Source organism: Rhipicephalus microplus, chromosome X, assembly GCF_043290135.1.
Source record: "Rhipicephalus microplus isolate Deutch F79 chromosome X, USDA_Rmic, whole genome shotgun sequence".
Lineage (NCBI taxonomy): Eukaryota > Metazoa > Arthropoda > Arachnida > Ixodida > Ixodidae > Rhipicephalus > Rhipicephalus microplus.
Genome location: NC_134710.1, coordinates 199,446,537 through 199,473,375, shown reverse-complemented (window position 1 = coordinate 199,473,375; position 26,839 = coordinate 199,446,537). Strand labels below are relative to the sequence as shown.

Genomic DNA, 26,839 nt, shown 5'->3' with positions numbered 1-26,839 from the left:
AAAAACGTTTTGGCCAGTGCAATGAACATAAACAAAAGAGAATTGAACAATAATAAAAATAAATTGACTAAGTAACCAAAAAACTACGCGCTGGCACAAGAAGCACTTTCGTATAGCAGGCAGCCGTATTACATCTTGCAGCACGATTTCACTTATTGAGGCTCTTTGCACTCTTCCCAATTTAATAAGGAATTGTGCCAAGTTATTTAAAGGTGTAATAGCAAAATATACATGACTTTTCACGTTCAAAAAAAAAAATACCACAAATTTAGGTTTTGAAAAATTAAAAAAAGAAAAGAATTCAAACTGGTACAGCGCTCACAGGGAGTGATGAGGAGTGCTATTATTCTTAATGTTTGCACGCTATTTTATCGTTGGCCGGAATAATGTGAACATTTACTCGAATAGCTGCTCATTTTTTTCCAGATTGTTTTTTTTTGCAGTAGAGTACTATGAATAGGCGATTTCGCGCTCCGCAGCTGATCATTTCAGAGGCAAGCTTACGCAGTGTAGAGGCCAGACATGCGTCTCTCATAATCATACAGTGGTTTTGCTACGTTAAACCCCACATATCAATCAAATCAGAGGCTAGGCTTGATTTCAATCGGCTTTCATATATCAAATGTGCTTCTGTTGCCATTATTGAAATGACACACAGCGTCAACCAAAACGGATTTGGTGCATGGTTTTCAGGTTCACTTACGTGCATATGAAGGTACCACATTGCATGTTCTCCTGATGGAAAGTTAGGCTTTAACATTTATGGTTAAAAGTAATGTGTTGACTATGCCTTAGGAGCATTATTCTATATATTTTGCGCTTGATATAATTGCTGAAAAACTAAAATAAATAGCACATATTTATCTAATCTTACGAGGCACACAAAACTGGCACTATAGCCGTAAGGAAAATCCAGTACGTCACCACATCTTAACCACAGCATGTACGACAGGAGCTTTGCTTGATCACGTTCGTCCAGATTACCAGAGGGAATTCACGGACCCGGAGTTGAACCTGTCACTTTGGGAATAATTACGGTTGTTATCAGGTACTCTGCTTTACCGATAATACAATAAAACTCATGATATTAGGCATGGATCGGGAAACTTCCACTTCTCTTGCCTAATCTTGTGGAAATATTGCTTTGCTGTGGTACCAAGACTGATTTTCTTGAAGGTCTCTGCCGAACACTACCTAAACTTTTTGGGGTATTTGGAGGGCATCCCCTAAATATCAGTAGACTAGACATCGGTCACATTAGCACGGCTAATTATACCAGGTGGTGAGATAGATTTATGTGAGCATAATGAGTATTTTATCTGGCAGCATAACGGCATTTAGCAGTTTGCGCGCGTATACATCTCTGTGAACTCATCCTTGCTGAGAGAGTGAGAGAACTAAGCAGCGCTGCGTGTGTGTGCTTCTTTGCTGTTCAAGTTGTATATTGAGCAGTGATAGACTATTCAAATTCAATGAAAATAATGTTACGAGAAGGAGACTGACTCAGAGGGCTAGTCATTGATGTATTTACAGCCGGTTAGGCGAGCAGCGCCAGCCATCCAGATTAGCTCGCGCCAGACTATCTGCTTTGTCTTCTTCAACTCCATGCGCTGGTACGTAGCATGACCCCCGGCGGCGGAGGCACCGTCCCGGAGCTTTAAATTTCGTTATCTGATGCATTCTTGTAGGGCTTGATCCGCGAGACGTGTACAATATCGTTGGGCCACGTAGTAGATGATGATGCACAGATGGGGCTGATCTCGTAGGTGACAGGTGTTACTTGACGCAATATACGGTAGGGTTCTGTGTAATGAGACAGAAGTTTTTCTGATAGGCCCAGCCGACGATGAGGGGACCAGAATAAAACGAGGGTACCGGGAGCGAAATATATGTCTCTATGTTCCGCATCGTACCGACGGATTTGGTTGGTTTGCGACGCCATCAGCCGAGCGTGAGCGAGCTGACGGGCGTGATCGGCTCGCGCAATTGCGTCGCGGGCATACTCGCTGGTGGACGAGGTGTGAGCTGAGATGACTGTGTCCAGTGGTAAAGTCGGCTCTCTTCCATACAATAAGTAGAACGGCGAAAAGCCCGCTGTGGCGTGACGGGATGAATTATGTGCGAAAGTTGCGTAGGGTAAGGCAAGGTCCCAGTCTTGGTGGTCGTGTGACACGTACATAGCGAGCAAATTTGTTAAAGTGCGATTAAATCGTTCAGTGCGGCCGTTTGTTTGGGGGTGGTAAGCGGTTGTCAGTGCGTGTTGCGTGGAACAAGAACGCAGAATGTCGGCGATGACTTGGGGTAGAAATGTACGGCCACGGTCTGTGAGAAGCTGTCTCGAAGCACCCTGAATCAATATAACGTCCCGTAACAAGAAGTCAGCGATGTCGGTTGCACAGCTGGTCGGTAGAGCTCGTGTAATAGCGTAGCATGTAGCGTAGTCTGTAATAACGGCTATCCATTTGTTTCCCAATGTTGATGTGGGAAAAGGACCAAGCAGGTCTAACCCAACGTGGTAAAATGGTTTCGCGGGTATTTCAATTAGTTGAAGATGGCCAGCGGGTAGCAGCGACGGTGTTTTACGACGTTGGCATAGGTCGCACGTGGCGACGTATCGGCGTACAAAACGAGCAAGGCCTGGCCAGAAAAAACAGCGCCGGACGCACTCGTACGTGCGGGATACGCCAAAGTGTCCAGCAGTGGGAGCGTCGTAAAGTTCGGTGAGAACACAGCGGCGCAAATGCTTAGGCACAACAATGAGAAGGTCGGGCCCGTCTGGTCAGAGATTGCGACGGTATAGCACACCCTTTTGAATGACAAAGTAGCGGATGGAAGCATCATTTGTGGAGGATTCCATATGGCTGATGCTGTCAAGCAGCTCTGGATCACGCTTCTGTTCTTCCCCAATATTAAGAAAGTCAGACACTGACAAGAAAGAGTTCTCCGTGGGCTCGTCAATGTCCTCAGGATCGTCGACAGGTTACCGGGAGAGGCAATCGGCATCATGGTGTAGGTGGCCAGATTTGTAGACCACCGAATAGGAAAACTCTTGCAGGCGCAAAGCCCAGCGACCAAGGCGGCCTGATGGATCTTTCAGAGAGTTGAGCCAGCAGAGTGCGTGGTGGTCGGTAACTACCGAAAATGGGCGGGCGTCCGTATAGATAAGGTCGAAATTTCGCCATCGCCCATACAAGAGCAAAGCACTCACGCTCTGTTATCGAATAGTTACGTTCAGGGGCAGATAGGAGGCGGCTGGCATATGCAATAACGCAATCATGGCCATGTTGTTTCTGAGCCAGCACAGCACCGATGCCATGCCCACTTGCATCTGTACGGATTTCCGTAGGGGCAGCAGGGTTGAAGTGTGCCAGAATCGGAGGGGTAGTGAGAAGAGCGACGAGAGTCGAGAACGCAGAAGCCTCTTCGGAGCCCCATGAAAACGGGACTTCTTTCTTGAGGAGCTGCGTAAGCGGCCTCGCTATGTGCGCAAAATTTTTCACGAAGCGTCCGAAGTAGGAGCATAGTCCGATAAACCTGCGTACATCCTTCGCAGATCGTGGTACAGGAAAGTTTTTGACGGCGCTGATTTTTGCCGGGTCTGGTTGTACACCGTTGGCGTCTACTAAATGGCCAAGCACTGTGATTTTATGGCGTTCAAAGTGACATTTGGACGCATTGAGCTGCAGGCTAGCGCGACGGAAGATTCCCAGGATGGCTGAGAGGCGCTCTATGTGAGTTTCAAATGTTGGTGAAAAGACCATGACGTCGTCCAAGTAGCACAAACAGGTGGACCATTTGAATCCTCTGAGCAGGGAGTCGAACATTCGTTTGAAGGTGGCTGGAGCGTTACAAAGGCTGAAGGGCATGACCTTGAACTAATATAGGCGATCGGGGGTGATGAATGCCGTTTTTTCACGGTCCATATCATCTACCTCTATCTGCCAGCAGCCGGAACGAAGGTCTATGGAGGAAAAATAGTGGGACCCATAGAGGCAATCAAGCGCATCATCTATTCGTTGCAGAGGGTAGACATCTTTTTTGGTAATTTTGTTTAGGTGTCAATAATCCACGCAGAAACGCCATGCACCGTCTTTCTTGTGGACTAGCACTACAGGAGAAGCCCAAGGACTGCAGGATGGCTCAATGATGTCCTTGGCGAGCATTTTATCGACCTCATCTTGGACGATGTGACACTCGGTCGCCGACACCCGTTATGGACGACTATGAATAAGATGCTCATTACCAGTGTTTATGTGGTGGCTTATACCGGTAGCTTTCCCCAATAGACGGCCGCTGATGTCAAGAACGTCGATGTAGGACAGCAGAACCCGGTGGAGCTCATCAGTCTGCTGCGGCGTTAAGTTGGAAGGGATCATCGAAGTAATAGCGCTGTCGGAGCAAGTGGCAGATTGATGTGAGCGTGGGGGTCAGAAGGAGCGGCCATCACGAAAACATCTACCGCATTGTCCTCTAATCTGCAGAGCAACGCCAAAGAGATCCCTTGTGGTAGAACTTGAGGTGTCAAGCTAAAGTTGACAACTGGGAGGCACGTAGAATTTCCTGCGACAAACAGAATGGTGTGCGGTAATGTAATGCTATGGCTTATGAGGACATCGGTGATAGGGGTCAGAATATAGTCACCATCGGGAACTGGTGGTATTGAAACAAGCTCTATGTAGGTCAATGTCTGTGGAGGGAGGCGCGCGTGTCCTGTTGTTCAGAAGCGACTCAGTCGTTGTGCAAGAGGTTCTGTTGCGGGCAAGTGTAGACGGAGCGTACTGGTCGAACAGTCTATGAGGGCAGAATACGCGGACAGGAAGTCGAGGCCTAAGATTACGTCGTGGGGGCATTTATCAACGACGGTGAAGAGAACGACCGTGTGTCGATCCGCAATTATTACACGAGCGGAGCACATTCCAACAATAGATGCTATTCCACCATCCGCAACACGGGCGAACTGAGTGGTCGCAGGTGTGAGAACCATCTTGAGCTTGCGGCGAAAATCACTCGTCTTCACGGAAAGTTGGGCGCTGGTGTCGACAAGAGCAGTGACATGTACGCCGTCTGTTTGTACGTCTATGAGGTTCTGTTTTGTCAGTATCGTCAAAAGAGGATTTTCGGTCAGTCTGAGCGATGCAGCGCCACCTCCGGGGGCTGCAACGCTAAGTTTTCCTTCAGGGAACCTCGTGGGAAGGCGGGGGAAGATGGTCGGTGGGGCTGTGGAGAACGAGACCGGTGACGTTGGGGAGATGGAGAGCGGGAGTAGCGGTGTTCAGAAGCACGTTCCTGGGCAAAATGGTCGTGGCTGGTCTCATGGCGATAGGCAGGACGTACATAGAAGGGACGAGAGGACGGTTGTGCAGGAGGACCCCAGCGACTTCTGAAATGGCGGGAAATGTGCCCGATTCTGTGACACGAGAAGCAGATCGGCTTGCCATCGTGTGTTCGCCATGCGGACCGATTACGGAACGTTGAGGGAAAACCGGTCGGGAAGAGACGTGTAGGCGTGTATCGGGGCTGGTAGTCGGTGCGGGGAGGCGGTGAGATAGAGTGAATTCCCAAGCTGGCGATTTCCTGCCGGATGACTGCTTGATTGAGAGGCAACGTATTGGCGGAGAAGGGTCATTGATTGATTTGTAGGGTTTAACGTCCCAAAACCACCATATGATTATGAGAGACGCCGTAGTGGAGGGCTCCGGAAGTTTTGACCACCTGGGGTTCTTTAACGTGCACCCAAATCTGAGCACACGGGCCTACAACATTTCCGCCTCCATCGGAAATGCAGCCGCCGCAGCCGGGATCGGAGAAGGGTGAGGGGACGTTGGTCCCACCTTAGCTGGAGCAGCCGCTTCAAGCCCCGCCTGACGATTCGCGTCAAGTTGTCACAGGTGTCTGGTGAATGATGTACGTCGAGACACGAGGACGTCGCAGTGGTGTTCGGAAAGCGCTGGAACTCATGGGAGATGCTTTTACCTTGTTGCAACCGGCGGCATTCTTGAATGATCGCATCAACAGATGACACATTGTTGAATACCAACAAGTTGAACGCATCGTCGGCAATGCCCTTTAGGACTTGCGCAACTTTTTCAGGTTCGGACATATTTTCGTCAGCTTGGCGGCATAGTGAAAAGACAGCGTGAATGTAACCGATGTAGGGCTCCATGAAAGTTTGTGCGCGAGTCGGCAACTCATTTTTTGCAGCTTCACGACGACCAAAGATGTTGCCAAAAAGCTTAAGAATCTTTGCCTTGAAGCTGTCCCAGCTTGTTATGTCATGCTCGTGGTTGTCAAACCAAACACGAGGGGTTCTGTCGAGATAAAAGATGACGTTTGCGAGCATAAGAGTGGGATCGCACCTGTAAATGGCGCTGACGCGTTCGTACAGGCGTAGCCGCAGGTCGACGTCGGAAGCATCTCCTGCCCGAGAACACGTCAGGGTATTTGAGCGCGGGAAGCGTCACGAAAGTTGTTGTGGGTGCTGGGTCGACAGGTCGGGCAGAAGGGCGGGCGACCAGAGAGGATGTAGCCGAGTCTTGAGTGGTCATGTTGTAAGCCACGAGGGAGCGTCCGCTTAGGAGTTCCGTGGCAAGAACGGGGATCGCACAACTCCACCAAATATGTTACGAGAAGGAGACTGACTCAGAGGGGTAGTCACCGATGTATTTACAGCCGGTTAGGCGAGCAGCGCCAGCCACCCAGATTAGCTTGCGCCAGTCTATCTGCTTTGTCTTCTTCAACTCCATGCACTGGCACGTAGCAATATAATAGCCTGGCCGAATCTCAATTACGCCTCCATAGTGCTAAAAACCATAGTCTTTCACCTTCTCCTTGGTCTGGTGGGTAAAGTTAAGGCGCAAGCTTAAAAGCTGAGCTCGACAGGGTTCTCGAGTCACCTGCTTTATTCGTCGCCACTTTGCGAGCTGCCACCAATCGCTTCAAATTACCATAGGGAAGGCTGGTCAGGTTTATCAGAACTAATGCGGAAACCTTTTTTGGCGCTTGCAGAAAACATTGGAACATTAAAAATTATTCGTAACAATCGTCATCTCACAGCAGCTTCGACGAAGCAGTGGTGGTGATATTCATTTTCCATCAAATAAAATACTTTTCCTGAAGCAGCAGATGATTTGACTGGTCCATAAAAAGTTTACTCTTTCACATCCGTAACTGCATTGGCAGCCACGGCAGAACAAAAGCGTGGACAAGCTATGCAATGTTATTCGGCCCCTGTTCAGTGCTTGCCCGCTCTGCAATGCTTCAGCACATCGCGCGACAGCGCCGCTCATGCACGTCGCATCGCAAAGAGCCTACAAAGAAAATCATCACAGCGAGAATCTTGGCCAAATTTCCCTGTATTGTAGCGTTCTCTCGTAAAAACAGAATTGAGTGATTACTTCGGTTAAGTAAATCTTCGCCCTAAATGTTGGTTTCCACAGCGTTTAGCCGACACTGACTACTATCAAAAGAGAAGGGGGGGGGGGACTGAGCCCCCTTAACTGGTCTCAGTGGGGCGGGGGGGTGCTTTTCCCCTCACGGCTGGCACACCTATGTGAGAGAGGCAGACAAACAGAGATTCTTGTCGTCTGAACGGGTCACTGCAGACCCATTTTCCTGTTAGTGAGACTGCTTCCTAGTGGTTCACATCGTGTGCATGTCAGACTTCAACAAAGGCCACCAGCTCGACTACCTCAGGGGGCTGTACAAAAAGAAGGCTACAAAATCATGAACTACGTCGCAACTCACCTCGACTAATAGCCTGCTCAGTGACACATATGCTTCGCCCGAGACCCACGTGCAGGTCGACTCGACGTGTGAAGTACGCTCGACACCACAATGTGCGACATGCAGCAGTTAGGCATGTTGTCCAGTCTTCAGAACGGTGAATGGAGAGGCGGCATCGTTGCGGAATGGGCCTACGACCAACATGAGGTAATCAGTGCCACCCGACAGAATCGTAACTAATGTTTTATGCGAAGTAACTTCATGACTTGGGGCGTGCAGTACCACAAAACTGCTAATTCCGTCTACGAGAGGAGACACGGACAGCCTTATGTGCAACGTCACAGAGTGACTGACGTAGACCACAGCGACACAGTCAATATCGACTGCTAGATCCATCATCGGAAAGTATTCAGGCGAAGCTTAAGCGACCACAACGACATAGCCTAAACCTTCCACCAGATGCAAACAAAACCATTTTGTTTGAAACGTTGCAACGTGGTCAACAGCGACACACCTAATGTCACCCTCCAAAGACACTTTTGGCAGATTTCCCAGCCATGGTACAGCGTGGTCGGGGCTGATCGCCACGATGCAGCCAACCCCACCCACTTGAAGCACTGCCGTCAGCTCCACGCGCTCCCTGTTATGGCTGAGTGCGATGACTAAGAGGGGCACTGGGTATCGGCCTCCTCGGCTAAAGCGAATTAGAGACGGTAGAACAGGCAGATAAAGAACAGCTGGCCCTAAGAATGGGTGTAGTGTTGTAGTGTCTTTTTCGCTTCATTACATTACAATATATATATATATATATATATATATATATATATATATATATGCATCGCTTTGTGTACGGGGCCTACCAACACTGTCTGGAGGAGTATAGCCAGTGAGGAGAATGGCGTGGAAGCGTGTGGCTGGAGTTGTTTTGGTAAATGTAACGACGCGAGGTTGATTTCATATTGGGCGTCGCGTTGTACATTGAAATAGAATACAATTATGGCAAATCAGGGGAATATGAGTACAAATTTGTAAAACATCGAGTTATATCACAGAGAAGACGAAGAAGCAGCCTCAGCCCAATTTGCGAGCATCGAGTGCAAAAACATATCGAAAGTTTGTTCCAAAAATAGTGAAAAACACCCAATTCTGTGATTTTTTTTTTACCTTTTTCTCTGGGCCACAGCACCAGAGTCTTCTGCATTACAATCACCACTTTCTTAGAGACACAAAATATTTACATGTTATTCTATTTCTAACCAAAACAAACGTTTTGGACGTATCACAAATTTTAGAGTATTGCATATTACAATTTTATAGTTACACAATCCTTAGAAGACTGACTAATTCATTTAGTTTCATCTAACCAATAGAACTACTCTCGTATTAATCGTCGGTTTAACTGGCCCATCCCCCGCAAAAGGGTACGAACCACCTGTAAAGGGTCAGCAAGCAAGGAAGCATGCATGCCTCATCATTCTGCGCGGCACCAACCCGCTTGTGTCGGCAGATGTCGGGTTCGTTTCTCATGGATAAATGTCGCGACAATACACACCATCTGTGCACGCGCATTGGATGTTGCGGTGTCCCAAAGGATCCCCGCTGACCTTCTATAAGCAGCGTAGCCGATGTCTGGGTTGTTCCTCTCTTTCGGTTGTAATAAAATTTTGATCATCATCACCATCATCACCCCATCAGTGGCTGGGATGCCGCTCTCTGCCAAATAAAAAAAAACAGCAGCTGCATTGCTTCATGTAGTGTGATACATATCGCACCCTTGGTGTCTTGAAAGACGTCATGAGCAGGTTACATAGAGGAAATGGGCAGAAACGCACCTCCTATGCAATAAACGGCCCTCTGTCACTCGCCAAAACAAGTTGTGTAAAGCTGTAATGTGGTGAAGAAAATATTTTATCTCTTGGTGGTTGGTGGAGCATTTTAACTTGAATAGTTTCAACCGTGTGAATACGATGCTAGGATTTATTTAATTTATCATGAGCATTAAGTGCGTGAAACAAATCATTCAGTAATGTCGGCAGTTTTGTTTTTGCAGTCTCGTTAATTGAGATACTTGTTTATTGGCCGAAGAGTGGAATGGGTGACTGAAATCAGGAAGCACCCCGAAGATACAAACATATACAAGCTTATCTTAACAGTAAAACTGAAAGCTGGGTGAGTTGGTAGTTATGCATATTATAACTTGCTCTAGCACACAAAAAACACAGACCAAGAAACAGACAGACGAGCGCTAACTCTCAACTAATTTATTTTGGAAAGGAAACCTAAAGACAATTTTCCACAGCTAGTTTCTCTCAGCAAAACTATATGGCGTCACTACATCCAAGCACCTCAGCCTTCGCCTCAGCAGCGTGGCTACGATATGGCGTGTGGCGAACGATGCCCTGCAGCCTATGGCGAGAAACAAGTGGCATGGACTAGGCGAGCGCGGGCGTGTTGGAAGAAAATATGTTTTATCGGCAGTTTGCCGACCCCGGTGCGCTGCAGGGCGACGATGTGCATGAGAGTATGTGAAACACCGGTGCTCACCGCACTGTCTACCACGTCAACACTTACCTCCGTATTCACAAACGCTCCTCTACTCGACTTTCACCATTCACTTGACAGACTTGAGCACTGCGCCAGCACTCGGCTGAAAATGACAATGCGCTACTGAAGAATCGCAGCAGACTATCGCTGATATGCAGTGACTTGCCGTGTCTAGAGATGGCGCTCCCATCGGCTTTTTCAAGTGAAGGTGTAGCTTTGAGTGAAGGGAGGTTCTGGAATACGGGGGATAAACCTATAACCGCTGCGACCACTTTGCTTGCATTTAACTCGGGAGCGACAGCGGCAAATCAGCCGGCCGTCGGCAACGGTGAAGTGAAAATAAGAGGAACATTAGGTCACGTGTTCAAGCGTGGCATCGCCCGTTTGCCGCTGCGGAAAACCATTTATAAGTATATAGAAAATGCGTATTCGCAAGTCATTTGGCAAGCGAACATAAAATGATAAGGCTAAAGAGAATAAAAACAACTCTATTTCCGATATGTCAGAACCACCATATGTTGACTTATGAGTTTATTTGTGCACCCATTTATAAGAAAGGCTTTCGGAAGTTCACATGTTAGTTTATTTTTGTGTGTGACGAAAACATCTTAACAATTATGGCGCATAAAAACGCCAGACCTGCGCGGAAGGCGCAGCACTGTCACAGCGAAAGCTAGAAGAGCGGTCTTTCAGAGCCTTATGTAAACACTTATTGGGTAACTGCTGCAAGCACACTTGCGAAGTACCCATTATGTAATTAATAATGCTATTTTCTTGTTTGTAAGCCGGCAATAGCTATGCTATTCTTCTTCATTTTTCTGAAAGCGTGGTATCCGCTAAACACTTGCAAGGAATTTTGTGCCAATAGTTCCTCCAGTGGCTGACGACAATAAGGAAATATGCCTGAAGTGAGTATGCGCCAAAGTTAATAAATGTTCAAAAATAAGCTTTTTTTAGTGGGTTAAAGCATCCGACAACCCACTCGTTATGCTATTCGCACTGTGTGATCACTGGTTGTTTTTTTGCTGCTCTAAAATGCTTTATTACCCATCGTACCGCGATTCCTTTCCCGACATCAAGCCCGCCTAAGGCAAGTTTGCCACTAAGTCCTATGCATGCGCATGGCTCAGGGGTTGAATATTGGGCTGGCACGCAGCAGAACAGAGTTCAAGCCCCACTGGGTCTTTATAACTACAAATTTCTTTTTCCTATTTCTGTGATAGTAGTTACGAGCACCAGCGGACAACTACGACGCTGCGTGCGACAGGAGTTTTGATCTCATGAAAGCTTTCACTGTAAACAGTCAATAAAAATTTTTAACCATAGTAGTGAAACCCATGAGACTCGACCAAGACGACTTCGTAACATCGTACAGCTGATTGCTTGATTGATTGATATGTGGGGTTTAACGTCCCAACACCATATGATTATGAGAGACGCCGTAGGGGAGGGCTCCAGAGATTTCGACCACCTGAGGTTCTTTAACATGCACCCAAATCTGAGCACACGGGCCTACAATATTTCCGCCTCCATCGTAAATGCAGCCGCCACAGCTGGGATTTGAACCCGCGACCTGCGGGTCAGCAGCCAAGTACCTTAGCCACTAGACCACTGCGGCGGGGCAGCAAGAATTATGTAGTATGCATAGATGCTCCCTGCGTTAATTGTCACGTGTCACCTATTCGACTCTCCACACCTCATTAACTTCAGAAGCAGAGCAAAGGGAGGAAGCTTCACATAAAGTGATAAGGCATTAAAAGAGGTCAGCAGTCTAAAAGCTCAGTACAAGTCTCGAAAAGTGTAGAGGACAGATACTTTGCTTGAACAACAGAGAGCTACTATCTCCGACCTGTGGCTCAAGATAAGTTGCCGCAGAGAACGAAGAATGCGCTTCGTTCAAATGTTTGCCGGGAGAGAAAATCTTTTAGCCCCTCTACGAGTGCCAGAGCAGTGGTTTTTTTATAGGGAGGATTATTTGAAAGGTGCTTCCTTCCTGCGAACGCAGGTACAGATTTTGCTTACTCAACAGCGTGCATTTGACGATATCCGAGGAGGAAAACAAAAGCAACGAAGAGAGAGAGAGAGAGAGATAAATTTTGCTGAGATCCTACTTACTTTGCATATTTCATAGCGGGAAGAGAAAAAAGTATGCCCGGATTACAATTTAGTCCAGCCTACAGGGTAATAAACATTTATATCATATGTGGCTCGCGCTGTTCACGCTTCCTCGATTGCACTAGAGCAACCACTTTGTAAGAGCGTAACTTTGATTGAATGAAACAGGTCGTTTTCTGAAATTATATGCCAAGACACAGCAGATACGTAATGGAAGGAACATTTGAATATTTGTTAATTAGGTGGGTTCTGAAGGCCGTGTCAATCTGATCTGTACATTCAACAATGCATACTTCGCGCTCGACAAGGTAGGTGCATTAGAGCTGTTGCATTAGGTAGGTGCATTAGAAAGGAAGGTGCATTAGAGCTGTTGCAGTCAAGGCTTGAGTGAATAGAGTATGTGAAATTGCAATGTGTGAATTCAGTCACGTTGGTAGCATACTTGTGTTTCCGCACCTTGCAGTGACCCTTGCCGCATGGCTGACGTCCAGTTATAGGCGTCTCAACGGTTTTAGATCTCACAACAAGGTCATCTTTAATGTTTCCGGGGCGTCTACATACAAATCACAAAGGGGAAATTAACATAATTAATTTCTTCTCCATGTCGGAATATATATATATATATATATATATATATATATATATATATATATATATATATATATATATATATGCCCACGGCAACTTATCTTTTCACCCACATTTCTTTGTTCACATTTACCTTAAAATTTGGTGTAATAACCTCCCCTATACTTTCCTTGCCATTATTGTCTGTTAGATTTCATTATTAATGTGTCAAAACACGATAAATCGAGCCCTTAAGTATCAACTTACTTCCAATATATATATATATATGAATAAATAAATATATATATATATATATATATATATATATATATATATATATATATATATATATATAGTGTTTCGGTGTTTGTAAGAGAAATATAGAGAAAGGAATATTTGACTTGAATGCAAGGGTAAGGATTGCCGCATCAGGCATGTTTCTACCTCCTATGACTATGTTGTATTTGCGACGCTGTCTGTTATTTTAAGGTGCTTGATCTATGGACAGCCTGTGGTCAATTTGTCGTGGAAAGGATGCATAGAAATGTCTTCGCAGCCCAAGTGCGGAGAAGACAGCACTTGCGCCTTAGCATGCCTTCCGCATTTTACTCTTCGTTTCAGGTAGTGCGCCAGAGCAGCTACATAGAAAGCTTGTGTTATTTGACCAATTAGTTATTGTTTCTGTACTTTTGCTTTCCCCGCAGTTTCGAGCAGTGATTGCCCTTCTTGCAACTGGAACCGCGCTGGCGGCGTATCTGGACGACGAGAAGCCATATGAAAGGAGCGAAGCTTTGCGCCTCGAAGGCGATTCACCCTACCAATTCGAACGCGACGCGCCGCGTCGGCGGCTGCCACCACGCTACTCTACTGAGCGTGGTTGGCTCGGCCGGAGCCCCGTGGTGGGCAGGGCGGCGCGTGTTAGGCCAGGCCCCATCTACATAATCCGTACGCTTGACCCGGTACCGGGCCCCGGGCAGCAGGAAACAAGCCTTGAGTCGGCACAATGGCAGGCGCCACCACTGATGTTCCGGACATCACCCAAGCCCCTCACAGTCGCCGAAGGCAGCAACGTGCAGTACGTGGTCTTCGTTGACCGAAGCGCCCTCCCGATTGATGAGCCAACACTGGTGGATGCCTACCCCGGTCGGCGTAAGAGGCTTCAGTTATTGCACTGATCTCTCGTGACCCTTAGGTCATTCAGGCTTCTAGCGGGAGATTACGGGAAGGAAGCTGCAAAGATTACAAAAACAAAAGCGTTGAGCCCACCGTCATTGCCTCTGTATTGCCAACAATGGTTGCTGTTAGTGGCAGCAAAATGCTGCAATAGAGTTAAGAAAAGCAGTTTCAAAGTTGCGGAAAAGTACATCTTGTTAAAAAGATGTGTTTGTGGTCTGGTGCACGTATGGTAAAATGTGATGATTTTTTTGCTGGTGGTGGCGAGTGTATAAAATGTTACGGCAAGCGAGAGTTTCTATGCATATTTATTTATATTCTTTTGCAGACAAAACACATGTGCAGCACTGTCAGAAACGCGAAATTAAAATTTTTACTTAAAGAAATAATGGTAAATCTTGAAGTATTCCATTTGCATACATGAAAAAGATGAACGTTAACTTTGGATGACAATGAGTACTATTTTAAGTATGGTATATAATAATATTTATCTCAACATTGCTAATTTCAAAGACCAGTGAATCCAGGCACTTATATGCCATCTGATCATTTCCATCATTTGCATAAAATAAAGAGTTTGGAGTATACAGGCTACTGAGAAAGGAAATGTTCATGTACGAGAAATACGTTCAATGGGAACTTTGATATACTCCGCTGTTAAGGCAGGGCAGTATAAATGGTGCATAAGTGTCTTAGATAATATATTAGATATTTTGGGGTATATTGCGTATTGGTGTCATAGTACAATGAGCAAGTGGGTATAAGTAAATCTATTTATGACACACAAAACGAAGTATTGTATATATTTTAACAAGATGCATTTATGACGCATGTCGCTGGCCTTGCTGCATAAATAAATGGTCTGGAACTTTAAAGCAGAAGGTCACACACTAGAGCATTTTTGCTAACAAACAAGCACTAGTAACTGAAAAAAAATGCTGTGGATCAATTGTAGCCGTGAATGTAAAGCTATGAACAGTTTCTTTCTGACTTACCCATGTTACGATGTACTAGAGGGGGGTGGGAGAGATGAACAACAAGAGATAAGGCAGGGAGGTTAACCAGGCACATGTCCGGTTTGCTACCCTATGCTGGGGGAACGGGAAGGGGCCATAAAGATGAGAGAGAGAGGAAAGAGAAGAGAAAGAGAGAAAAAAAGGATTGTCAGTCAATGGGCTGACGCATATGCAGTGGTGGCACTACACTAAAGTTATAGGTGGTCACTTAGGCCTGTAGTCCTCAAAAAGCACAAGACCGCCTTGACTGCTTTTTGAGCCGCCGAAAGGCGAGAACGGTGTTCCAGTAGCATTCGCGTGGAGAGTGGCCGATCGTCCAATTGTCGCAATGCGTCCGAAAGCTTCTGTCTTTCAGAGGCAAAATCAGATGGTCGATGTCTTTTGTGCAGCAGACGTCGCATTACGCATTGTCGGTGAATCAAATGAGGGTTGTATCTGCTTTTGTGAAGGCAACCCCCCGATAAAGGCGACAAAGAAGCGAAGCCTCACGTCTATTAAGTCCGCATGTAGGTCAAAGTTCCAGTCAAGGGTTTATTTGGTAGGGTCTCGTATGTCTTATGCCTTGGGTGTTCCACTCCAGCAGACACAGACTACGTGCCAGGTGACGAAGTTGCTTTGCAGCGTCAGTCCTTGATAAAGGAATCAGAAGGGTGTGCTCTTCTTGCTGCAATGTGCGAGCCACGTTGTCTGCGCAATCATTGTCACGGATACCACAATGGCCAGGCAGCCACTGAAACTTGACCTCGTGGCTTGTTTCTGTGACGTGGTGAAGAAGCTTGACAACCTCGTAAGTTAACTGTTCATGGCAACCTCGTCGAAGGACTGACTGCAAGCTCTGTAGGGCCGTTTTCGAGTCGGAAAACACAGCCCATTTACTCGGTCTCTGGGATTTGATGTACTCTAGGGTGCCACGTGAAGCCGCAAGTTCTGCCGCCGTAGACGTAGTGACGTGTGATATCTTGATAAGCAGAGCGATTTCTCTAGCTGGAATCACCACCGCACTGCCAGAACCAGACGCTGTGTTTGAACCATCGGTGTATATGTGCACGTGGTTATTGTACATTTCTTGCAGGAGGTGCAAGCTCAATTATTTTAGGGGTCATGAGGGCAAATTTGATTTTTTCTATATTCCTGGAATTGAAAGGCCTACTTGCGGAAGTGTCAGGCACCCCGGAAGATACACCAGTTTCTCAGCAGGCGTAAAACCTGACGTAAACGACGCATGATGTGCACAGACAATTGCACTGAATTTCGTGCGGGGCCTCTAAGTAGCGAGGGTTGCCAAGTGGTGGGAAGGATTTTTTGCATGTTGCCTGAGGTACGTACGCATCGTTTCAATGGTGTTGTGCGTCATGATCGAGTAGTTCTGTGCAATGGCGTGTTTCAGCTGTCGAGGCGCAGCGGGGTAAACCAAGGCATATCCTAAGCGCCTGGGCTTGAATATTTTGGATTGTGTGCAGGTTCGCTTTGCACGTGTTAGATATAACAGGTAGGCTGTACCACAGGAATCCAATAAATAATACCTTGTACAGCTGTAACATAAACTCGACCGACATTCCCCAACTTTTCCCTGCAAGAAACCTGAACAAGTGACAAATGGTGGTTAGCCGCTTTTTCACGTAGTTTACGTGTGAGGTCCAAGACAGGTAGGTTTCGGTCGATTACGACTCCCAAGAACCTGTGACTCCGGCTCCATGACACCACCTGCCCGCTGATTGATATGCCGTAAGCGGACATTGATTTTCTGGTGAAAGCCCCGACTGCACATTTTCCACTTTTGATTTCGAGCCCTTGTTTGCGTAGGTGGTGCGATGTCACTGATGCTGCCTTCGGAAGTCGAGCGCGAAGTTTAAGTCGAGTCACACCTGATGTCCACACACAGATGTCATCAGCATAAATAGAAAGTCGTACACTGCTTGGTTGCTTGCCAACTAGTCCGATGAGTGTTAGGTTGAACAGCGTCGGGCTTAGCACTCCGCCTTGCGGGACTCCTCGGCTGCAGTAATACTCGGGTGTCGGGCCATTCTCTGTCTGCACGTGAAATGATCTATTCTGTAGGTAGCTCTGAACCCACGTATATATCCTGCCACCGAGTCCCACTCCTTCTAATTCGCTGAGAATGGCTTCATGGGTGGCATTGTCGTATGCTCCTCTAACGTCAAGAGACGGAGCATCAGATAACCGTTTGCAGGCCTTCTGGTGCTCTACATATGTTACCAAGTCAACTACATTGTCAACTGATGAGTGGCTTCGTCTGAACCCGGACATGGCATCTGGATATATTTCGTAAAACTCTAAGTACCATTCCAGACGCGTTGAAATTATTCTTTCCATAACTTTTTCCACACAGCTCGTGAGGGCAATCGAGTGATAAGAGGAAATGTCCAAAGGCGATTTGCTGGCTTTGGAAGTGGAATCAGGCGACTTCACTTCCATTCCTGTGGAACCATGCTAGTTTGCCAGGAGTCGTTGTACAGCAGCAAGAGTGCTTTCCGAGCTTGATCGCCTAGGTGACACAGAGCGCGGTAACTGATGCCGTCAGATCTTGGCGCTGAAGAACGTCTACACAAAGCAAATGCAGTCTTTAGTTTGTCCATTGAAAACAAACACTCTGATCGGTGATCACGTGAGGGTACAGAAAAGTCGAGCGTCTTCGTTCCAGTTGAATTTGCCCCGCAGGCAATCCTTCGACAGAAAGATTCAGCGACATCAATCTCTTCGCAGCGTAAGTGAAGTGCCAGAGAATTTAATAGATAGCGCTGAGTAATGGTTGTAAGAAGACCCCGCACAGTTTTCCAGATTCGTGACAGAGGCTTTCTGGGATCCAAAGACTCGCAAAAAGATACCCATCGTTGCTTATCCAACTTGTCCATGTGACGCTGTATTTGTTTTGTGTGCGTCTGGACACTCTCAGATCATCAAGTGACTCCGTGCGTCTATAACGTCGTTCTGCACGACGACGAATCACTCAGAGTTTCTCGAGATCAATGTCCATATCACTGCGAGATGAGCTCACCGGAAGCGAACGCGTGGTGGACTGTAGAGCACTCTTCATTGCGTCCTCTAGGTTGAAGGTTGAGCCGCCAACATAGTCTTCCATGATAAGGTTGTATTTTTGCCAATCTGTGCACTGGACGGCTCTGGAGGACATGAGACTTGGAAAGCCGTCAATCTTCAGGTATGTTGGAATGTGGTCACCACCCCTTGTTTCCAAATCCGAAAACCAGTGCACTCTGCTGGCAAACGAGCGTGAGACGAAAGTGAGGTCCAGGCAACTGCTACAGGCCGATCCGCGCAGATACGTAGGGCTGCCGTCATTCACGAGGATACGTTCACATTCAGAAGCGAAACACATTAACTGTCTACCTCTAGTGTTGACCCTGGAGCTTCCCCGTAAGTAGTGGTGGGCATTGAAGTCGCCACTTATCACTGGAGAGTTGAATTCAAAATTCCGCGCAAGCGCTCATGGTCTGGACGACTTGATGGAGGTAAGTAGGCTCCGATGATTGTAAATGTGGTCTTCTTGTTTTTACTGTTAGGCAAACGTACTGGTTTTATTTGTCAGGGGGTACCGGGTGATGAGCATAAGTTAAGTCGCGCCGTATGAACACAACAACCTCACTGCGCTCTCTGTGGGTAGAAGACAAAAAAACACTCATATCCAGACAGTCTCATGTGAACTGACAGGTTCGGTTCACAAATCACAATTATGGAGAACTGGTTCGTGAATACATATTGCCGGAACTCGGACATACGCGCCCTAAGTCCTCTGGCATTCCACCGAAGGACACATTCGTTTATGACTTCCTCTCGAAAGGACAACATGTCGCGGGCCATAGTTTTACCTTAGAGCTGCAAGCGCCGGACTCAAAGTGTCCAGCACCTGGAGTGCGCTCAGCGCTGACGGGGTGTTCATGTTGCTTAGGAGCATGCGCATCGCGCTCATAAGGGTCTGCAAAATGTTAATGACCTGGCAATCCTCAGTTGTCTTTTCATCAGTGGTTCGTGATGGCATCAAGGTTGGTGGGATTCGATGCACCTCTGAAACAGGCTCTGTCCGTGAAAGGGATGGCCACTCTTCACGAGGAGGGAGTGTTGACCCTGATTCTGTTTTCGGTGTATCCGTTTTCGCAAAGCTTGATGATGTGGGGGGGGGGGGGTCAGTTGTTCTTGCTTTAGATGACGTGTCTCTATCGACAGCTGTCACGTTTCGTGATGATCTTCTGTAGTGACGCCGACGTCGCCTGACAGTAGTAGCGGCTTCTCTGTGCGTTGAATTGTCGCTCACCATGCGTTTCAGCACCGCGCATTCATTTCGCACTCGCAGGCAATCTTTAGACGATGCTTTATGAGTGCCGTGGCAGTTGGAGCATTTGAACTCAGTTGCGTGGCAGGTGTCTTCTAAATGAGGTTCGGCATACCGCGGGCACACGACACTGCTGATACATACTCCTTTAACATGTCCCATCTTGAAACATCTGTAGCATTGTAGGGGCTTCGGTATGTATGGACGGACCTGGTGGCGAACATGGCCGACTTTGACGTGTGGGGGAAGATTGAATCCTTCAAAAACAATATTCAGGCAACGTGACAATGTACTAGAGAGGGGCAGTAAAATGAACGAGGTGGCTTAGCCACATGTCGGCTGATTCTCCGGTGGTTGACAGAAGCGGTGGCGTTGTAGAAACGTCGTAGCGCGCGCGTCGTAACCCGCGATGCACACCTGCTACGCGCCATGATGCACGGGTGAATATGCAGTCGTGTCAAAATGACGTCGTGACATTCACTGTTTCAGTAGCCTGTCAACCCACAAAAAAAATGAAAATGACGTATGACCGGGATTTACACGGATCCACCTATAGCTGCTCACTCAATGTTGACTGGTTTGAAAGCGGTATTTAGAGCAGGGCTAAATCATAAGTGGCTACTCGAGAACTAAAAATGGTGAAGTTTTAAAATGCAATAAAAGCATTCGTTTGTTTTGTCGGCAGTCTCAGCGAGAACCAGAGTATTGATTTTCGTGCGGGCTTACAAGCCCTGGATTGTTTTATGAAGAAATAAAGTTCAAGTCGCTTGTCACAACATTTCTATCGGTGACGACTCATTTTTGTCGTGCACGTTTTACGGATTATTGTAATGCTTTCTAGATTTGACCACGGGTTTTAGTGTTCACTGTGAATCGCTTATGCGAACTTTGAGTGCTTATAATACCATGAAGATTAGGCAAGAAGCCGAGCTGAAAAAACTCGTCCCCCCCCCCCCCCCAAGGTACAAACTCTACGCAATAGGGGTTATCATAAGCATATTAAAAAGCGCAGTTGTATATATAGGCAGTCTGGTGTTCTGCCTCTCGTCCAACTTTGTTATACTTGAATGATTTTCAGATTTCATATTGTAGAAAAAGTCAAAGTTACATTGCGCATTTCTAAAGAGACGGGCTATTCTCAGCTTCGCCAACGATAAACGTTCGGTGCACGGCTACCCAGCAATTAGTTTTTGGAGGGGGGGGGGAGTAAGGGGCTCTTTTGTGCAGGATGGCTAACTATGGCAATTGCTGGTCACTGAAAATGCGAGTAATTGCTTTAGTATTCTATGAAAACCTAAAGCAGGTGAAAAGTTTGAGGTGAAGGGGGTTCGAATTTCCTTACTGTCCCCTCTCGACTCGCGGCCTCCTGATTCGGTGTGCTTTTTACAGGTTATTCCGTCCTAGAATAATTAAAATTTTTATATCTCCAAAGCCAGGTTCTCTTCAATTACGTGTTACCAGCTGTTTTAAACCACACGCTTCGGCAGATTTTCCCAGCACTCAAGTATATTGAAGCGCAACTACCTTCAGCTAACGTGTGTATTAGTGCCGAGAATATAAACCTTCACTCTGCCAATCAGGTACTTTTTTTCATAGTTTTCATACCTCTAGTAGCCATGCTAATGGTTTACCAAAGAAAATAAATAAATTTTCACCACTCGCAAGGGCTTTTATGAAGTTGAAATTTCGTACTTTCGCGTGTCGTCACTCAAGGGCTATGGCAGTATGTACTATAGACATCAATGTGGGCATGCAGAATGAAAGTTTCATCAATATTTAACAGCTTTCCCGCAAAAGTGAAGCAGTGAACGCGATAGCGAAAAAATGGAAAGTCTCGTGAAGAATGGGAAGCTGATCAACACGTGCACCACGTTTCTCACGCACAAATGACGCGCAAAGCGTACTCATAGGTAGAGGTGTACCTGAATAACCGTATCAGTTGTTACTTCGCTATGTATGAAAAGCGCTCGCTTTTCGCAAACGGAGACTTTGCAACAAGTGCAATGACGTTTGTGCGCCCAGTAACTACAAAAGAAACGTTCTGGTGAAAGCACAAGGCGTACGATTCTACCCACCTCGAGATAAGCGAACACTCGCGTTAGCGTCCTCTCTCCGTGGAGCAAACTACGCGTAGGAGAGGAGAGCGTGAGCCGCCGCGTCGTGACAATCTGGCGACGCGCGCTCATTGTGCTTTCTCACTGGTAGTTATGCAAAAACGATAGTTCTCCCCGAGATGTGCATTGCCACCGCTAAGTGGTATGGTATATATTATTACCTTGCCACTTAAACGTCGATGAAGGTGCCCCTTCGTGGCTCCATGGCTAACGCCTGGAACTCAGAATTCATAGGTCGGACGTTGGATTTCGCCAGCCAAAGTCTTTTTCTGCATTATTTTTTCTTTTTTGCGTTTTTATATATGTATATACGTACACGTATACGGTGAATGACGGCAACGCCCACGGCTACGCCAGCGGCAAAATACATTCACGAGTGTTCATAGTTTGCTTAACATTTTCACACTTTCCTAATGTTCACTTTTTTCTTCCATCATTTGACAAAATACATTCAAATAAATGATCTTTTACGCTACGTAAAAAATACAAGAGATCTCTTTGAACATCACGCACGTTAATTTTTATCTGAAAAACTAATAAGAGACTTTTCTTACTATTGAACAAACGTTAAAACGACCTTTCAGTTTTCATGTTACGAGTTGGTAAATGAAATGACTGGAAGTTTTTTGAGGGGTACGGCGCTTCAAATCTTAAAACCATCTATAATATTTGTAACGTTTTCATTTTATGGGTTGTTTTATTTTAAAATAAATACTTTATAAGGCCACTCAATTATTGTCCGATCCCCCACAGTGGGTGTGAGTTACAAGTGAAGGTCAACAAGAACAAAAACAATAACTCTACAACAGGGACGATTTGTGGCGTAGCGGGTAGCCTGCAAGCGTCGTTTCAGAAGTTACCCAAAAAGTGTTAAAAAAGGCTCAGAAAGGCCGTTCTTCCAACTTTCACCGTGAGTGTGCTGCGCATTCCGTGCATGCCTGGCGGTTTTTATTCCTATGTTGTAAAAGGAGGTGTGGTCGCAGAAATGAAGTGCTGGCTACTCCTTACCTCTTTTTAGCTAGACCACTAAGATAGCTAATATATGAGGTGACAAGGTCATCTATTACATATATAGTGAGGCTTTGGGGCCTCAAAATTTACAATGGCGACAGGTGAAAATGTAAGAAAAAAATTGGCAGACCTTACGTACAGGGGGAATTGATGATAATCAAAGCACGAATGAGGAAGGCTGATATGCCACTTTAAAATCAGCAAAACGTTAGAATGCGCACAGGTGTAGTACACGGTAAACAAAAGAAATGTTATGCAAACTCAGGTACCTAGATAAGATGTAAGTATATTCATAGTCGCGTAACAAATTTACCACTAACGTTTGTAGTACCGGCCCCAGCTGTGGCAGGTGTGTAAATTATGCCTTACATGACTTCCATATCATGATTATCATGTTTGCGCCTAGAATTTGTGTTTGTCATTCATTCACGTCACCTAATACGAAATTTCGTATATTTGAAGCTAGTTGAATGGCCGTGAGTGCGTGATGAGCGCAGCATGCAGTCATGTTTTATAAGACACACATATCATCAAAATTGTGGGCTTGCGTGTCGGAAACCTAAGTCACATGGTTCCTTACACACTTGCCTAAGATTATTCGTAGCCGAAAGCCATCAACAATTTCCTTTTTAATCCCAGTGAATGCACTGAGCATGTAGACAGTTTCAATATCGCAAACGCTTCAAGACTGCAGTCAAAAATGAATGGATGTTTTCAAGTTTTTCAAGGGTAAGAAAAGTCTGTGATTAGTATTTCAGATTACAAAAAACAAGCGTTATGTACGAGTAAATCTCTTAAAATTTTTATGTATTGAAAAAACATTTATTTAATTATATTTTGACAAATAAGAGAAGGAAAGTGTCGAAAATCAGTGGGGCATTTTCTAGCGCCCTTCTTACACACCGGTGCTAATAAGGCACATCAGTACACAAAACCGGATGTCATCAAAGGCCTGTTTTTCAAACAGCTAAAGGGTCTATAAAGTGGTTTTACGCTGCCTCCAGGATCGAAGGCATTGCGAAATTTCTACACCACACCTGGTCTTGCAATGCCTGCGTGATGTAACCAACTTCGGCCAAGCGAGACGTCCTACGATGATGTCCCGACGGCATAACAAATCTGGGTGACTTTTGACACCATCACGTGATGGTGATTTTTCGAATTACTCGTGTCGACCCAAACGTCAAAGGACATTTTCACTGAAAGTGATTGTCCGCGTTTATGAGGCATATAAGGCATATTCAAAACCGCCATATTACAGCCACCATATCATGGCTTGGTTGCCCAAAGTGAAAAGAAAACGATTACATTGTAATAAGTCTTAAAGCTGTTGGAGTTTGAATGCACACCCATCAATCTGCAGGAAGACATTGGCAGACATTTATCAACAGGACCGAAGTTGATCTGTAGAAACACTTGACCGAGAAAACATTCAAAAAGACAACCTACTGCAGCGAAATCATTTTCAGTATTATGGTAGATATTACGTTAATTGATATGCGCCTTCACTAAATAAAAGTACTTTATTCTGCGGTTTCATTTTTTGCTTGCAAACATGCGGGTGCAAACATTTTATTACTGTAAGCTTTGGACTAACTTTGTTAAGACCGTTGTTTCAGACGTATACTACGCGTCGCAATAGGTGTAAGCCGCACGCTTGTAGAGGTGTGAACATCTATTGTGTTGAGTCACGTTTCGGTCGCCAGTCCCAAACGGTCATGTTACCGGTGCTAATCACCGGTGTGAAAGGGCCCTAAATGTTGAAGATTAATCATTTTGATTTATATATTTTACAAATGTATTGCTAAAATTAAGAAATTGTGTGTACTTACTCGAATAAGCGTGATGAAGTGACGAGTACGTATAAAATTATTGTCTAGTGCGTCATTGTACGAAGTCGGAATGACAATATTCATTAGTGACACAAGCAGCAGCCCTTTAACAGAAGGATCGGCCCTTTGACAGTGGAGCTTCTTAAGCTCGGAGTAACTTCATCGGTCGTGTACAAAAACCATGGTCGTCATGAATGCCATATCTCGCCCGGAATGTGCTCTCTTCGTGCACTTCTTCATCTTCAACTTCGCTCACGAAACACGAATGTAATTTGTCCGGCCTGGAATGCAAGAACTAGAATGGGCGAGAGAACGAGTGCAGATTGAGAAACAGAGACATAAATACTGAGAAAGAAAAGGAATAAAGACCTACAAATATAGAAATACCGAGAAAGAAATAGGAAGAGAGATTAACAGGCATAAATGAACAGACACATAAAAAGAAACAGAGAAAACTGATAACAACAGAGAAAGAAATGAATAAATTATTAAAGATTGAGAGAAAAAGAAAACAAAAAAGTGACAGCGAGAGAAAGAAAGATGTACTAACACTGAAAAAGCGTGAATGGGAGAGAAATAACTAGAGTGGAAAATAAACATAGAGACAAAAAGAGATACAAAATAACAGAACAAGAGAAAAAGTTGTAAGAGAAAAAAATAATAATAAAGCGAAACAGAGAAGCCACCAAGCTTCACTCTTTCTTCCAGCTGGGCACCGCTAGTGCGAAGCCATCCTAATTTGACCAGTAACAATAACCACGCGTAGAGAGAGGGAAGAAACTTAGAGGTATCATGAGGATAACTTAGCTACTCAATTATATGATAATATGTGCCCTTATAAAGGCAAAAAAATGATATTGAAAAGAAGCACGAGGAATTTCTTTTACAAATTTCAGGGGCGAAATAATCATAAATTTAATGCACACTTGAACTAAAAGCCGAAGTGGATAGTTCACAGAGGCAATCACTGCCTTCGTTAGTGTTGTGCATAAGTCGTTCACACTTAACTCTAGTTTCCTTATATATTGCTACATGGATGTGTATTGACATTATAGGGGGCGACGCGCGTGTGTGCCTGACGAGGAAGACGAAGGGTTGTCTCGGCTCGATCGCTGGTGAACCGGGCACGCCATTACCGCTGGTTTGGAATATATTTCATCCCCAGCCTCGTCGTTACGGCGTCTCTTCTTTTCCGTAACATATTTGGTGAAAGTGGAACGTTCCCCGTCTTCACCACGAAGCTTCGCAGTGGCCGCACCATTCAGTCTCCGGCCATGGCTACCAATGACAACAGCCTGCCAGCGTCTCCATCTGTAGCTCCAGCCACCACATACCTGACGATGCCCACACCCCGTGATCCAGGTACATTCTCCGCACAACCTGGGCTCGACGTCGACTACTGGCTCCGTATGTACGAGCGTGTTAGCCACACACACCGATGGGACCCTACCATGATGCTCGCCAACGTAATATTTTACTTGGACGGCACCCCACGGGTCTGGTTCGACGCTCATGAGACCGAGCTCACCAGCTGGGATACCTTCAAAGAGCGACTACGTGACATCTTTGGGGACCCGTCCGGTCGCCAAATGGAAGCGCGAAAAGAACTCGCCACTCGTGTGCAGTCGTCAACAGAGTCGTCTGTCTCGTACATACAGGATGTGCTCGCGTTGTGCCGAAAAGTCGACGAGCAAATGACAGAGAGTGACAAGGTGGGCCACATACTTAAGGGCATAGTGGGCGACGCCTTCAATTTGCTCGTCTACAATAATGTCACGACCGTAGATATGACCATCAAGGAATGCCGTCGCTTCGAAATGGCCAAAAGCCGCCATGTTCTGCCTCAATTTACGCGGCTACCAAACACGGCTGTTACATCCACTTGCACCGATCTCGGTGCCGCACCACCCATGCAGGACAGCGTGACACGAATAGTTCGACGGGAGCTTGAGGCGTCAAGTCCGGCACCATTTCCTTCACATCCGCTCGACCATGGCGTCGCAGAAACGCCTCCGCCGGTCTCCGTTATTCAAGCCGTCGTGAGGCAGAAAATTGCAAAGCTTGGTTTTCCTGTGGCCTGCTCTGTCTCCCGACCCGTCTCCAGACCAATGACAACAAATGCACCACGCCATGACTTACACTTTATTCCGCGATCCCGCAATCTGGCGGAATGGAGAACTGCAGACGACAAGCCGATCTGCTTCCGCTGCCACCGAGTTGGCCATATCTCCCGCTACTGCCGCAGCACTTGGACGCCCTCAAACTGGAGCCAATTTTCCTCTAATCGACCATACGAGGACTCCTGTCGGTATTCGCCCAGTCGTGTGTACCCTTCTTCCGACATCCCCAACAGCCGCTCCACTGCTCGTTCACCGCCACCTCAACGTCGCCGTTCCCCATCGCCCCAACCACGCCGCTATCCGTCGCCGGTCAACTGTG

At 46.2% G+C, this 26,839-nt stretch overlaps 1 protein-coding gene across 1 annotated transcript in view; it reads left to right on the top strand.

Annotated features, from left to right (window-relative positions):
* LOC119187665 (uncharacterized) overlaps positions 1-26,839 on the top strand; it is a 52,631-nt gene that overhangs the window by 7,226 nt on the left and 18,566 nt on the right. Inside the window, exon 2 of the mRNA XM_037435748.2 lies at positions 13,653-14,097. Within this exon, the coding sequence (XP_037291645.1) occupies positions 13,653-14,097 (445 nt within the window). The remainder of the gene's footprint in view (positions 1-13,652; positions 14,098-26,839) is intronic.